This window comes from Mus pahari, chromosome 10 (genome assembly GCF_900095145.1).
Source record: "Mus pahari chromosome 10, PAHARI_EIJ_v1.1, whole genome shotgun sequence".
In the NCBI taxonomy this organism is placed as follows: Eukaryota; Metazoa; Chordata; class Mammalia; order Rodentia; family Muridae; genus Mus; species Mus pahari.
Genome location: NC_034599.1, coordinates 72144210 through 72160396, shown reverse-complemented (window position 1 = coordinate 72160396; position 16187 = coordinate 72144210). Strand labels below are relative to the sequence as shown.

Below are 16187 nucleotides of genomic sequence, written 5' to 3'. Positions count from 1 at the left end.
TCCTCAGTCACCCCCTCCTCACCTCACATTCAAGCCTGAGCTTGTCCTCTGCTAGTGGCTTCTCTCCTGCTCTTGAGCTTTGCTAAGAACCACTGATAGACTGTCACCAGTTACCTGGCTAATGCTATCTTAACAAAGCTGTAACCTGAGGTCAGGGGAACCCCAGGCTTTCAGTCACCGTCTTTAAAAGCACACGAGGGCTTAGCACTCTTTAAGTCACACTCATTCCATTCTTGTCTGAAACCGTTAGCTTAGAGCATAGATGTTTAAAGGTCAAGATTGGCGTGTGCGTGCAGTGGAAAGAAGTCAGGCTTGGCTCTGTGTTCCTTCTACTTTAGATATCCCCTCTGTTTACCCTGGAGCAGGAATGCCTTCTAGCCAGGCCTAGTGTAGGTTGCCTTTGTCCGGACTTGCTCAGCTGTGGCCTGTTATCCTGGGATCCCCACATTCCACACCATTACTGAGCAGAGTCTTTGGAATTCATGTGATCCATGCTGGCCATCTTTTCAGGCCTCAGTGGTGTTCCTGACCCCTAGATAGAGTAGACGCCCGCTCCCTGAGCTGTCTGTCTTATAGAATGGAAGTCTGCTTCCTGAGCTATGTATCTTTTCCCCCTAATTACTTTTCTTGATAGAGCATCAGGCAGTTAAAAGGCACCTCTTTTCCCCAGCATTAAACAGACCCAGCAGACCCAAAATAGAGACAGGAAGGGGCTGTTGTGGTCTGAGAAGGCTGCTGAGCACCTTTCAGGCCAAGGCAGGCCTGTGTCCTACAGCTGTCTAGGTTCCAGAAACAGCAGTGCTAATCCTGTGACAGATTCATGCCTTTTTATTGCCTTTGCCTGCTTTTAAATTAGAAGCTATTAATTGTGCAGACACATGCCCCTAATGTATGTGCTCCAGTCATATCCACTTTTGGTTTTCTGCTTTCTTTTCCTCTTCCACATCCTTACTCGTCCAGCCCACTTCCCACTCCTCGACTTCACCTCTCTTGTCATTACTTTGAGGTAGGGTTTCATTATGTCTCCCAGATATCCTGGATCTTACTATGTAGCTGAGGCTTACAACCTCCCAGCTGCAGCTTCCTAAGTTTGGTCATCACCCTGTCTCTTCCATGTTATTTTTGCACAATTCCCGTGGAAGAAGGACCACCTGTGGTACTCGTCTTTGTTATACCGCCTTCATTTGCTTATGTGATCATTTGTTCCACTCATTTTCCTACGAATGGCATAATCTTATCTCTTATGGCAGAATAAATCTGCAGCGTGAGTGTAGACTACATTTTCTTCACCCATTTCTGCGTCAGTAGGCATCTAGGCCGGCTATGTAATTTGGCTGTTATGAAGAGTCCTATAGGAAATACAGGAAGATATCCCCACTGTATACTGACTTTCGTCCTTTGGGTACATTCTCAAGCACTAGATAGCTGGGTGCTCTGGTAGTTCTACATTTAGTGTTTGGAGGAATCACTCGACTGATTATACAGAGCCCGGGCCCATCACATCCCTGACAGTATAAAGGAGCCTCTGCCCCACCTTCACCAGGAATCTCACCTCTTCTTGATTGGATGCGATGAGATGGGATAAGAATCGTTTTCGTGTGCTTTTCCCTAATGGCTAAGCATGTTAATTAAGCATTGCATTTATTGGAAGTTTGAGCTTCATTTGAAAACTGCCCAGCCTTTCCCCCCTCCCCCATTTCTTAGTTGGATTATTTGTTTTGTTATTTAATGTTTTGATCTTGAGTTCTTTATATATTCTGAATGTTTATCTCCCATCAGAGTAATAACTGGCAAAGACCCCCCTCTTCCGATATTTGGCATTTTGATATTTTGTACTTGTCAAGGCTCTGTACAAGAGCAGGACTAGCAGAATGAGCATCTACTACAAAGGCGCGCGGGGGGGGGGTGTTGTTAAATTGGCTTACATTGTTTGAGTTGGAGAGTCCAGCAACGGTCAGATGTACACTGGAGAGGCTGAGAGCCTGGTGCTTGCTCAGTCCACAAGGCTTCTGTCCATGTCGGCAGGCTGAGGAAGCTGGGTTCTGACGTAGGGAAGGACGGCAGAAGAGGCAGCAACAGGGTAGGTGCACTATTGAGTGAGGAGAGGAGGCAAAAGCAGCATGGCTTTCCCTCAGGCCAGTTCATGGCTGGGCTGCTACCATAAGATGCCACTCACCTTGCAGAAGACCATCCATCATTATTTAATCCTATAGGACTTCCTCTTCTAATCTGTCCAGAGGTGTGTCTCTTAGTTTATTCCAGACCCAGTAAAGTTGATAATCAAGATTAGCCATCAGAAGTTCACTGCTTGCCAGCTTGATACCTAATTATATCTCCTTATGTCATGTTTACTTTCTAAGTGAAAACAGAAACGGCCATGATTCTACCTAACATCATACAACTATCTGGCATACAACTAAAACACTGTTATTAGCAAAATAGGAGCAAACCTTCCTGGCAGTTATGGCACTACTCATTTCTGTAACTGGTCATACGGCCTTACCTGCTGTTTATAGCTACCTTTTTCTAATGATCCTCTGTTTTCCCTTCATTCTCTGCAAGCAACTCAACAGGTCTTGCTTGGTTCTTTATCCGGAGGGGTGACTCATGCCTCCATTTCTGTAGGTTATGGGCCATTTATCGTCCCTGCACGGTTTGAATTGTAGCTGCTCACTGACCTTAATCATAGGCTATCATACCACCAAGAGACACCATCACAGATCTCTTCTATTCTGGATATGCCTTTTTGCACTGTGGGGGAAAAACAGTCCAGTTTCTTCCTGAAGGCCTGGATAAATCATCCTTTCCACAGTAACTCATTTCTCAGCCTGTTGACTCGAAGGCATCAGAACCAAAAGTAGCCAGCAGCCTTAGTTTCCAGCCCAATGGAAGAGTTGTGCTTCCAGCAGGAGCATTCCCCCTCCAGAATCAAACCATTTGGCCAATAGAGCCTGAGGTCAAGCTTTGTGAGTAGGTCACCAAAGATGATGGTGGATGAGTGGTACTACCCCATTAATTCCAGGAGCCCTAAATCCTGGCTCAAGGAGAAGCAATACTGTACAATTGATGGTGGTATAGCCTTCTAGGAGACCCTGCCCCAGACCTCCCGGCTATTGCTACCTGTGGCATCGTAACTGTGTCTTTCAAAGGCCATTCCACCCTTTTGTCAAGCTAACTGCTTCAGGATACATAAGCTCACTGCCTCACTTCTTTGGCTGTGAAGCGAGTCCTTGGTCAGATGCATGGAATACCGTGATGGTGGTAAGGCATTGTAAGTTAGCGGATGGTAATTCTGACAGAAGAACTACATGCAGGAAGGCAAGTCCACACTCGGAACTATCTGGTATCCTTCCACTTAAATATAAAGCCCACTACCAGGTAACTTGGCTCATCACCCTGGGAATGGTGCTCAGTGGGGGCTCAGTATTGATCTCTGCAGCTGATGTATTTGATCCACCTTTGTAAGTAGAGGCTTACATTATTAAACCCATGCATAGCTTCCATCCCTGCCACCAGAGCCGTTTTGTCCAGGTGGACATCGGGCAATGACAAGGATAGTCAGGGAAAGAGGCTGACTGCCTGCCGTCCATAGAGTGGGTCACCCTAGCTACTTGTCATTGTTCTCCTTTGCTGAGGGTAACCTTCAGTTCAGAATTTGCACGTGATACAAATACCTTCATGTTCCTTGCTATCCGTCTGCGTGTTTCCTTCTCAGCTGCCTTTCTCACCAATCTTCTACTCACCAGTCTTCTCACCCTGCATCTTTCAAGGTTCCCACCATTCAGCCACATGACCACAGCTCACAGACAACTGTTTACTTGCACGTCTGAGTGTTTCTTCTTCCAAGCTCAGTGGACCATCATTATGTGTATGCACTACCCAGAGTTTTTCCCATTATGAAGATCTCCGTTCATCACTGTCCTTCAGAGTTGTCCCAGACAGGAGTTGTATACTGCAGCTGTCCACTTCTAGGTGGTACCTGCAGAGATCCACTATGGGGGCCACCAGAGGTGCCCAGTACCATCGCTGTCTGCCCCTGCCACTTCAGTTATGTGGGTCTCCTGGATCATAGAGCCCAGGAAGCAGAAGAGCCCACTCACAGTAGCAGGGACCTGTTGAAGAGTTGCCTTCTGTCCTGGGCCACCAGTTAAGGCTAGCTGGTTTTCACGTCCTTGGTATATGGGCCAAAGTAAGGGATGTGCTGCCTCCAGAATGCAAGGAGGCCTGCTCAACACTGATTCTCTCTTGGTGGTAGAAGGGTCAGGAGCAACAATTTATCTTTCCTCTTAGAAGGGTATCTCTGTATGACCTACGCTACTGGATCTGTCACTGAGGCAGAAGGCCCTCACATTTTGATTGGATGTATTGCCTATCCTTGGATGCATGCACGCTTTACCTTTTATAAAAGTCTTTTAAAAGGAAGGATAGGAGTAAAAGAGGAAAGAGGAGTAGTAAGACTTTCCACTCTTGCAGTGGGGTCACTCCTCAGGCAAACATGGCCTCCCCTTCATTCACGGGGTCCTGGGTCTACAAACTAGCTGAAGTTTGGAAATTTGTTGAGGTGTCATGACTGTCTGCTGCTGTGATTCAAGACAGCTGTTCGTTTACTCTACAACTTTTCTGCTTATATAACTCAAGCAGGAGTTTATGCTTTCTATCTCTTCACTTCTTGGGAACATCATGATTAATTACCTGGTGCCAAAGGTCTACCGAGTGAGACTGTTGAGAGCGTTGCTTTGCTCATGTTGTCCTTTGGGGCAAGTGCAGAGGTTCAGCACTGCCTCCTGACCTTGGCTGCCCTGGGATCCCGTCGGGCAGCCATGACTCCTGCGGTGGGGTCTGGCATGCAGACGGAAGCAGTGGTGTCTCCTCAGCTGTGCAGCTTGCTCTGTCACATGTCTGTCTCTTGCAGCAGGCATGCAGGAACCTCCCATTGCAAGTGCAGAAGGGCCTGTCTTCTCTGCACCCCCTGTTGAGGAGGGTTAGGTTTTACACTGCAGATCCTCTCCAGCCTTCCAGCCTTCCCCCTGAGTCTTTGATTCACTTCATCTACACGAAGCCAAGGCGGGTCAGACCTCTCCAGCTCCTTCACACGGGACCATGTTTCCACTCACACACCAACTGACAACATTATCTGTTGGCATCGTTTCATCTGTGTGAGCTAAAACATTGAACCTAGAACCCTGCTCATTGGGCCTATACACTTTTAATGTGCTTCCTTAAAGAACATATTTTCTGAAGAAATGTAGAAAAATAGTTGTAAGAACAAGCCAGGGCCATATTCGAATGAAGTGAAGGCAGCTGGGTTTTGTCCTGAGGATGGTGAGATGTTAACAGTGCTGCTGGACTTTGTTTCTTCCTCCAGATATACCTGAAATTCCTGAAAGCATCTCCTTCTGTAAAGCGCTGCAGGTAGCGGACTTCAGCGGAAACCCACTCACCAGGTAACCTTTCTACCTCACATTCGATTAAGGCTGGCATGCTTGACAGCCAAGCACAGTATGCAACCAAGTGGTGGGGCGCTGTCTCTGCCAAATGACTGATTTTCCAAATGTATGTTCATAAACAATAAGCAGTGGGAGGCAAGTAAGCAGTGGAGGAAGGTGCACTGTGGTACTGATGGAGTCGCTGAGAAGGATGTACAAAGGTGCACTGTGGTACTGATGGAGTTGCTGAGAAGGATGTACAAAGGTGCACTGTGGTACTGATGGAGTCGCTGAGAAGGATGTACAAAGGTGCACTGTGGTACTGATGGAGTCGCTGAGAAGGATGTACAAAGCAGGAGCTAAAGAGCACGTTTCTGAAGCAGCATAAAGAAGTGCAGCTGAAGCGATTCTCAGTTGGGCAGGAGAATTGGCTTAGCAGGTAAAGGCACGTGGCTGCAAGTCTGGCGGCGGGGAGGGAGAATTCAGTTCCTGGAGCCCACGTAATGGAAGAGAACGGACTCCTGTGGGCTCTCCTTTGACCTCCACACATGCACCATGGCACATATATGTGCTCTGTGTGTGTGTGTGTGTGTGTGTGTGTGTGTGTGTGTGTGTGNAGAGAGAGAGAGAGAGAGAGAGAGAGAGAGAGAGAGAGAGAGAGAGAGATAAAAAAATACAATAAAAATACATTTCCAACTTGTCTCTTGTCTCACGGGATACGGCTGAGACCAGAGAGACTCCAGCATATTTACCCAGGAAGTTGCCTGTCGTCATTGACTTAAGGCATGTGCCTTTCCACTGACATATGTCCGCAGCCTGAAAACTCTTACTCAACTGCCTTGCAGTAGTCCAGTCGTGAGACGTTTATAGTCTCCACCTTTTATAAAAGGAGCACTCACAGAAACGCTCTCAACGCCACGCTTTCCTCGCCTTTGCAGGGCTATGGGGTTCCTTAGGCTTAGCATTCTGAGGATGGCCGCCTGCCCCATCTGACTCCTTAAGGCAGTCTGCCTTCCTGGTGTTTCACAGAACACTGTCTGCGTGTGGCTGAGGGGCATTTGCAAGAGTCCTTGTGGCCTGGATGAGTTGGGACTCCATGGACACCTGCCTTCCGGTATCTGTGTTGTCAGGATAAATAAATTGGTGCCCATAAGGGAATAAAGAGGCAGCTCTTAGGTGTGTCTTCCAGAGGTTTCTCTTGGCCATCGAGTCCACTTGTAGGATTTCTCAAGGCTCTGGACACAGCTGGTCCCTTCTTTGAAACTGAACTGGATTTATCTCCTTTATTTCAAAATTGAGACTCCTTGAGTATGGAACAATTCCCTATACAATTTTGTTATACCCATATCTGGTTGCCAAGAATTAAATATGTTTTTACAGTGTTTCTGGTTTCTCTCTTTTGAATTTCAATGACTGATACTCTTATCATTTATAACTTAAAAATAATAATCTTTTCTGTTGTAAAACCTACTACCTTTCTTAACTTGTTCCTGCCCTCGAGCTGTATGTCCCTCTTACCGACCTCCACACAATCCTTCCTTATCCTCAAACTTCTTGAGTGTCCTGTCCCCAAACCTCAGGGCTCCCCCACTCAGGGCTTTGAGAGCCTCCTCAGCGCTCTGTGCTCAGACAGTGTCTACCCCGATTGTCCTCACCTGCTTTGGTCAGACTGAGCAGTAATGAAGCACTGTTCATTTTCCAGCTCCCCATTCCTGACAGCTCCGGTCCCTCTACCACCCTTTAGGTCTTCAGAAAGCTTTCCCCCCCCCCCCCCAATGCCCCTCTGGTCGTTCACAGCTCTGTTCGTGTGTTTTCGTAGTACTTGGAATTTACACTGAAGTTATCCCTCTGATAAAGATTCCCCTTAGAAGTGAGGCACTGACTTGCATTTCTCTCTCCTTTATTACCGTATCTCCAGCCCAACTGTCCTTCTTGGAGGAATTGCTCAGTCAGTGCTCACTGAGCTGAGCGAACTGAGCTCAACAGCAGCTTACCTGGCTTGGTGAGCTAGGAGTACTCTCCTGCAGCTGAGACCTAACCACTCAGTCACTTTAATCACCTTCTGATTTTCTGCTCTGCTCTTTCTTAAGTCTGCCAATTGTTGCCTCCACAGTTGTTGCCTCGGCTAGAACACACCCAGCTTATCCCTGTTTTTATCCTGGCTCTTATGTGCAGGATTCTTAGAGATAAGTCACTTGAGTTTGGTAGGTGTCCTGATGTAAAGAATAAGATGTTATGGGCTGGTGAGATGGCTCAGTGGGTAAGAGCACCCGACTGTTCTTCCTAAGGTCCGGAGTTCAAATCCCAGCAACCACATGGTGGCTCACCACTATCCATAATGAAATCTGATGCCCTCTCCCGGAGTATCTGAAGACAGCTACAGTGTACTTACATATAATAAATAAATAAATCTTTAAAAAAAAAAAAGAATAAGATGTTATCTGTGAGCTGAAGGTAACTTGGTAATTATGTGGCCCACTTAGTTTATGGCTGAGGAACCCGATCCTCCACCAGGTGAATGGACCTCTAGACAGTGCAGCTAGTATGGAGGGAGCAGGGTGAGCCTTGGGACCTCCTCCCCACCCCGCCTCTGCCTCCTTCCCCGTGCTACACTCACACACTACTCACATACTCCTCTTCCTGCTGGCAGCTGGCAGAAAGGCGGACCAGTTGGCTAATGCATTTTACTTGCTTTAAGAACACTTCAGCTGCTTCTGAGATCACAAAGGGATATATACTTGTGGTAAAAGCCAAGACAGACCAAGTAAGTTCTGTCTTTTGAGTTGTAAGTAACAATCTTCGGAAAGCTGTTCCCAATAGCTTAACAAAACATTCCTGTTCTTGGATACCTGGATTTGTTTTTTTGAATTATGAAATAAACCTGTATTAAAATGTCAAACATTAATATAGGATTTCTTTTGTATGCAAATGAATCTAACAAAGGAAAAGACAAATATAGTGGTGAAGAGCTCACTGCTAAAGCCAGAGGTCTGTCCATGCTGGGGGAGTGAGTATGTGTGTACTTGTGTGTGTGTGTGTGTGTGTGTGTGTGTGTGTGTTGCAATCTTGTTTTAGATGTGATGAGATCCTTTCATCTTTAGTCATGATTCCCCCCCCCCCCAACACAGGTAACTGTAGGAATCTTAAGATTAGAATATCTTTGTAAAATTTAAATAATAATTTTTATATTGATTTTTTTTCCTATGTTGTGGAGTTTGAGGCATATTAAAGTGTTTTGGGGATATATAATGCAGTGAAAGATAAAGTTATATAAAATGAATTGAGAAAGTTAACCAGTAGCAGTTGGCAGGCAGCCCATCAGTGCAGAGTCATCCTTTGCCCTGGGTGGTGGTGACCAGCCATCCTGTGGCTTAACCCCACCGGCTGGCTAAATTGTCTGCATTTTCTTTAACCAGTGAGTGCAGTGTTTCCATCCTTGGGAGGTTTTTGTTTTAGTTTGTTTCTTAGGGTTTTCTTCTTTGTCTGAGATGTAGTCTCACTGTGCAGCCTTGGCTGGCCTGGAACTTACAGAGATCTACCTGCCTGTGCCTGGGAATGCTGGGATTAAAGGAGCCTGCCATCACACCCAGCTGAATTCCCATCCGTTATGGCTCAAGGGGCAGTATCCTTCTTACAGAACACTCAGCCCTCTAGAGCACCCACTCTGTGTTAGACCCTGCACATCCACCCGCTTTTGGGATTGTGTCTTCGTCTCCGTATCAGTAATCATCTACATAGCCTGTCCATAGAAGGTGGACAAAGCCATTTGTTTGTTTGTTATTGCCTAAAGGTGTAGCACACACAGGAAGACACGGCATATATTCCATAATAGAAGGCAACTGACAGTGGCTGTTACAGCTGGCACACGGGGCAAGTCTGTATCTATACTTGGTGTCCGCTGCCTTACTTGTGAAGCTAACATATCTGTTGTTGTTGTTTTAGGTTGCCTGAGAGCTTTCCTGAACTACAGAACTTAACATGTCTTTCTGTAAATGACATCTCGCTGCAGTCTCTGCCAGAGAATATTGGAAAGTAAGTTCTTGCAGGCGCTTGTGAGTGCCAGGGAGAAAGGGACGTTTGTCAGCCTCACGCTCTGTGCCTTTCTAGCCTTTACACAGCAAGGGGTCACCTGTTCTTCGGTTGTCACCGTCGAGAAAGATCAAAGTCAGCCTTCCCTTTGACTGTGAGGTCATTCCTGTGTCTTATTATTTATTGTCCATCTGCGCTCCCCTGTGTACACTGCATGTGTGAGGCCAGAGGGCAGTGGACTGTGGTGTTCTGCTCTGTCATCTATCACTCTCTGCTCTGTTCATTTGAGACAGGGTCTCACTGAGCCATTGCCAGTGATTCCGATCTCTACCCCACACAGCTCTGGGGTTACAGGCATACCTCTGGCCATGCCCAGTTTCTTACATAAAATTTGGGATCCAGATACCCATTCTTGCATAGCAAAGCGTGCATTTACCCATGGAGCTATTTCACCAGTACCCAGTTGTCCTAAATCTTAATGGTTATATACTGTGGTGCTGTTTTGTTTTGTTTTATTTGTAAGAAATCTGATTTGCTTCAAAGTTTTGTTTTGTTCCATAGCTTTTATGTGTGGTGTATGTGTGTGTGTGTGTGTGTGTGTATGTGTGTGTGTGCCTGTGTCTATGTCTATGTTGCCATGCACTTGTTAAGTGCCCATGGAGGCCAACAAGAGGGTGTTAGGCTCCCCGGATCTGCTTGAAATGGGTGCTGGGAACTGAATTCTGGACTCCCATTTGCTCTGGAATTTAAGCCAACACTGGACAAAGGACATCTCATAAAATGAAAAAGTTCCTGTACAACAAAGGAAATAATCCGCTGGGTGAAGGGGAAGCCCTCAGAGTGGGAGGGGAACTATGCCACCTGAGAGAAGATCAGTATCCAGAATATACAAAGAATTCCAACAACAGAGTCAGGAAAATGACCCAGTTAAAAAAGTAGGCCAGGGATCTGAACAGAACAGAGGGTTCCCTAAGAAGAAATAAGAGCGGCTAAGAAATACTGTGTTCAAACTCCATAAGGAAGAAAAACAGGCAGAGAGTATGGCAATTTGTCAATAGAACCTTAACAAAGACCTTTCCATAATAGATGAAAATGTAAAAATTGGCATGGTGACCTAACAGATGCCCCTGCCTATAAATGTTATTTATATACATTAATATACTGTAGCTGTATTTCTTTATCCTAGCTAGTTCTCAGTAGCAACATGGAGAGACCAAGATTTATTTTCAAGCTTCACCCCAATACCTGGGCAGTCTAACAATCTATCTTAACCCCACACGCTAATCTGGCTGCCTCCCTTGCAAGGTCCCAATGATGCTTGCATTTGTGACCTTCCATTCTCCAGGCGAACTCAAAGAACTCTTTTCTCTTATCTCCTAGCGGCAGATCTCAGTCTCCCTCCCTCTCTCCCTCACATAGTGGTGGAACGTTTACACAGTGCACAAAAACATAATGCCTACACCTGCCTTTGCAGTCACCTTCTTTCATCTTACAGTCAGGAAGAGAAAGGAACTCCTTGCCTGTGGTTTTGTCACCAAATACAGAGCAAAATGTTTGGCATGATTAAGCCTTGCCTGTGCTGAACTCACATAAAGATGATAAGCATCAGTAGCTCAGTACTCTTTCTTAGGTGTGGAGGACGGCGGAGGTAGGCGCACACATTGTAAAGTTTCTTATTTTTAACAAAATGTTAGCAGAGTGTGGTGGTGCATATCTTTAATGCCAGATGCAGAAGAGCTCTGTGACCACCAGGGCCAACTTGGTCAACATAGTGAGCGTCAAGGCCATCGAGGGCTACAAAATAAAACCTGTCCTAGTTTTAATATGAATATCAGTGCATAAAGTATTGTATTTGAAGTAATAAATGTAAGGACTATAGAGGTGTGTTGTAGGTGTATGGGGAGCTCCCTTTTGTTATCGACTGCTACAGCTCAGCTCAGAGGTTCTCGAGGCCTGGTTTTCTGGGCTTCCTGTGAGTTCCATTGAAGTCTTCCCAGATCGTTCTGAGAACCGATAGCCAGTGCTTGCTCAGCTGATCTTCGAGTCAGGTCAGCTTTAGCTTTGAAGAGTCCTCCACAGACATTTTTAGTTAAATCTAGGGACTGAGTTTCAGATAGCCCATGAACCTTTGTATCTTCATGTGCTATGCAGATTTTGCTGTGGTGTAGATCTGTGCATGGACCAAGCAGGGAACTCCAAAGCCTTTCATATAAATATACCGTAAAATCCATCCAGTGCCCTCTCTTTCTAGACCAGCGGAAGTATATTCTTCATGTATGGGTTGGGAGCCTCCTGTTTGGCCTCACCTCATGCAGTGGTAGATGTGAGTGAGCCCAGTGCCAGACCCACAGGCTCCCTGAGCAGTTACTTCTATGTTGTAATCACCTCCGATCTGGGTTGCTACAGAAAAGGTTAGGTGTTGGGTGTTGAGCTGTCCACAATAAGTTTATGTACCTGCATCAGTAAAACTTCATTAACAGCAGGGGCCTTGGCTGGCCCCACGCTTCACCTGCTAGGTGAACACACACAACAGAGCACACAGAATTCACTTCTTCAGCACAGCGAGGCGGGATAGGTTCTGAGCTTAGAGTTCTTGGAAGCTCTGCCCCAGTGCAATGCCCTGGACTCAGCTGCTATAAAAAGTAGTTATGAAATAACTATGAAAGGTGCAGCTTCTAACGAAGAATAAGTTTTGTCTATTAGTATTGCTTAATTTCTTTTTTCTGCTGTAAGGAGCTATTAAAGAGAAAAGGGGGTTATTTTTAGGGAAAAATATCTGCCAAAGAATAGGAAGCTTTTCTCATTTTAGTACCAGTTCTGACATTTATCACATTTACTTCTCTGCCTTTGTTGCCAGAAAGCTTAGAGCTAATTCCAGTGTAGTGGGAGCAGCTGTGTTAGCGTAGGGAATGGGGCAAGGTGTTGATGGCAGCTGCAGTGAGGCATGCGCTACCCAGGTGCATGCGCATATGCTCTCTCTCAGCGCCTTTGGTCCCAAGTCTGGCACCAGCCACACTGAGCCACCTTAGCATCTTCTGCAGAGTGGTGATAAGTGACCTTCGCGTTTGCGTTGCCGTGGATGGTCAAGGTGGGGTCAGCTGCAGCAGGAGTGGCTCCCTGCAGATATTGCTGTTCGGTTAAATTGTGTCCTTCTCCCAGGAAGCACACTTACTTTTTCCTCCCTTTCCATGGTCTTAATGCTTTTAAGTCATGGGTCTTTCTGTGAATTTCCACGTTACATCTGCTAGGGTGACTATTAAAGGGCACATGATAGCAAGTGTCACTGAAGTTCTAGAGAAGTTGAAACCTTTACCCAGCACTGGTGGGAAAGTTGAGCAGCGCAGCCCAATAGCAGCAGTTGGGCATTTTCTCTCCAGGCCAAGCTGAGTTCCCGCATAACACAGCTATTCTCCTCGTCATATGTACTCCAGAGCATTAAAGACATGTCCATGCACAAATTTGCTGGTGAGTTCATAGCAGTGTTCTTCATAATACACTCACGGTAGAAACCACTCAAACTTGGATCCATGAGTGAGTGTGCCTCCATCGGTAAACTACTGGGAAAAAGAAATTTAGTATTGCTACATGCTACCACACGAATGAGCCTTGAAATGATACTTAGAAAAGTCAGACCCTAAAGGGCACATGCATCCAACCCTTTTTATACAGAGTGGCAAGTGTGCCCAGGTCTATAAAGGAAGTGGCAGTTGTAAGAGGTTGTAGGGCAGAACAGGTTTGAAGACTGAGGATTGAATTTTAATGAATTCTCCTAGTTATATGTACTGGAAAGAATTAAAAACATGTCCATGCAAGAATGACTTTGATTCTCTTGAAGAGAGTCAACATTTTCAGGAATTAGTAATGTTTGCATAGCGTGTGCAGAAATGTGCTAAAACACAGACTAGTGCACTCCAGAAAGAATTTAATAATTGATGAATCGCCCTGAGGTCACCAGCCCAAATGACTTGCTCCCTGCGAGCAAGCAGACACATGCTAGCCCATCTCTGTGGTGCTCAAGTGATGCGGGCTGGGGATGGAGGTGGGGTGAGGGGTGAAGGCTGCGGGGCACAAGACCCCAGTGGAAACTAGCGGAGAGCTGAGGGCCTGCGAAGGCTGCGGGGCACAAGACCCCAGTGGAAACTAGCGGAGAGCTGAGGGCCTGCGAAGGCTGTGGGCAGTGTGGTGCCACCTTGTCTTGGACCCGTGTAACATTGCCATGAAAAGTCCCTATTCCTGGCTGTTAAGTTAATGCTCTAAAAGGAAAGATAGCCTGAGTGTTCTTCTTTGATTAAATTTTCTCCTCCCGGCGTAGCCTGCTTAGAATAGCAGAAATGTCTATGCCTCGCCAGCGTAGCCCCGGCACAGCCACTGGTCACTGAAGAGCTCTTATCAGTAAACATGTAATTATGATAATTTGGTGGTAGAAATAGACTGAGTAGGCAGGCCTTAGGTTCCCTGGCAGGCTGAGCTAGAACATGTGGGTAGGATTTTGTATGTGCTGCCCTTGGAGCCCGTGACCTTGATTTCAGTGAACTTGAACTAAGTAGGCCCCAGGGCAGTGGCTGACCGAGCTGGTGCTGGGCTGCTCACCTGTGTGTGGTAGGAGACAAAAACCTTGGAGAAAACTGCCTTATTAAATAAGTCCTTTTTGAAGTCTGGGGATTGCTATAAAATTGTTTTAAAAGCAGAAGTAAATACTTTCACCAGCAAAGTTGTTTTCTGCTTTTTTTCCATTCAAATTGCTACTATATACATATATGTCTCTGTGTGTGTGTATATATGTACACACACACACACACATAAATATATATATATATATATATATATATTAAATGATTTTGCAGTATATTGCCATTTGTTTGGTTGGTTTAAGTATCTTTCATTCTATTTTCTAGATAATGAAAATTGGTGGAATCAAGTTGGATTAAAAAGTATTTAAAACGGTTTTATAGCCAGGCGTGGTGGCACACACCTTTAATCCCAGCACTCGGGAGGCAGAGGCAGGTGGATTTCTGAGTTCGAGGCTAGCCTGGTCTACAGAGTGAGTTCCAGGACAGCCAGGGCTAAACAGAGAAACCCTGTCTCGGAAAACAAACAAACAAACAAACAAAAACGGCTTTAAAAAATGTAAATGTCTCAAAATAACCATTCATTCAATCCCTTGAAATAGAATCCTAAAAATAGAGTCAGCCCCCTCCATTCTAGCTTAGGGAGGGCGTGACTTGTGTGCTGCTGTTCTGAAGTGTGTGAGACCAGGGCTTGCTTCCTGTGCTTCAGGCTGGCTCCTTAGCTTGTGTACCCTGCTGCTGCTCAAAGGCAGGGCTAGCTCTAGTGGCGAGGTAATTCTCTCGTCCTACAGGACAGCGAGGCCATTCCAGCAGGGCTGCACAGACCTTTAACTTGCCAGGAATCTAAGTTGAAAGATGAGATGCTTATTAATGAGGGATGATTTTTAAAAATAAGATTTATGTGGGTAATGAGGCACTGTACAGCGGTTTTAAAAATACAGTATGTACAAGGAAAAAAATACAGTATGTACAAGGAAAAAATACAGTATGTACAAGGGAAAAAAAAAAAAAAGATGTGCTGAAGAGGAGGAGGAGCACGTGGCAGGTGTCCGGGAGGTGTCAGTCTCCAGTTCCCTGTGGCAGGGTGGGAGGGCTCATCGCCTAAGAGCACCATTTTCTCTTGCAGAGGATTCAGGTTCAGTTCTCAGTATCCACATGATGGTCCACAAGCATCTGTAACTCCACCCGGGGCATCTGGTGCCCTAGTCTAGTCTCCATGGGCATCAACCATGCGGATATTGCACATTACACACAGGCCAGACACACACACACACACACACACACACACACACACACACACCAAATCTTAAACAAACAACCAACAAACAACCTAAAGCCTGGGAACTGAAGGCATAGCTCCCTCCTCTTCCAGGGACCCAGGTTCTGTTCCTAGCACCTTTGTTGGGTGGCTCACAGCTGCCCATAACTCCAGTTCCAGGAGACCTGATGCCCTCCTCCAGCTTCTGCAGGCATATGCACGCAGAGTGAGCCTAGATTCAGGGTGGAGTGTGTGTGTGTGTGTGTGTGTGTGTGTGTGTGTGTGTGTCTGCGAGTGCACAGGGAATGAGTATGATAGGAAAACCTTTTGTTGAACATGTGGATCTTAAAAGATCACTCTCACACACACATACACACACACACACACACACACCACATACGCATTTATAATGTCTTTATACACATATGCACATACATGGATGTACATTGCCAGTTCACAAGGCTCACTCCCCAACTCCCGAGTGAGCAGCAGAATACTGGAGCAGCTGCAGTGCAGACTCAGTTATTCTGGCCTTCTACCCCTGAGTTGTGTGAGACATTGCTCATCTTCTTCCCTGAAAAGCAGCTGTAATAATGCATCATAAAGTAAATTGCCAATATCATTAGTACTAGTAGAATTGTTCAAAATTAAAACTTTATATATGTTAAGTATCTAACTTTTATCATGTTTATCAATTATTAAAAATGCTTGGTTTTCATGTTGGTAATAGTGTCCTTTACTGAAGTAATAGATGCACGTTGAGTTCTCTCAACTGGCCTGATTCAGAGCATGGACTGAAGAACATTATTTACCTAAAGTCCCTCCCCAGCCCAACAACACCCTCTATCAGTAGCACATTGTCTTCCAACAACTCCTCCTCCTCCTCCTCTTCCTCCTCCTCCTCCT

General features: G+C 45.8%; 1 protein-coding gene across 2 annotated transcripts in view; it reads left to right on the top strand.

Annotated features, from left to right (window-relative positions):
• Positions 1-16187, top strand: part of Lrrc1 (leucine rich repeat containing 1) — a 112619-nt gene that overhangs the window by 63793 nt on the left and 32639 nt on the right. For both annotated transcript variants that reach the window (XM_021206419.2, XM_029543245.1), the window contains exons 3-4: positions 5366-5444; positions 9369-9458. In XM_021206419.2, coding sequence (XP_021062078.1) covers positions 5366-5444; positions 9369-9458 — 169 coding nt within the window. The remainder of the gene's footprint in view (positions 1-5365; positions 5445-9368; positions 9459-16187) is intronic.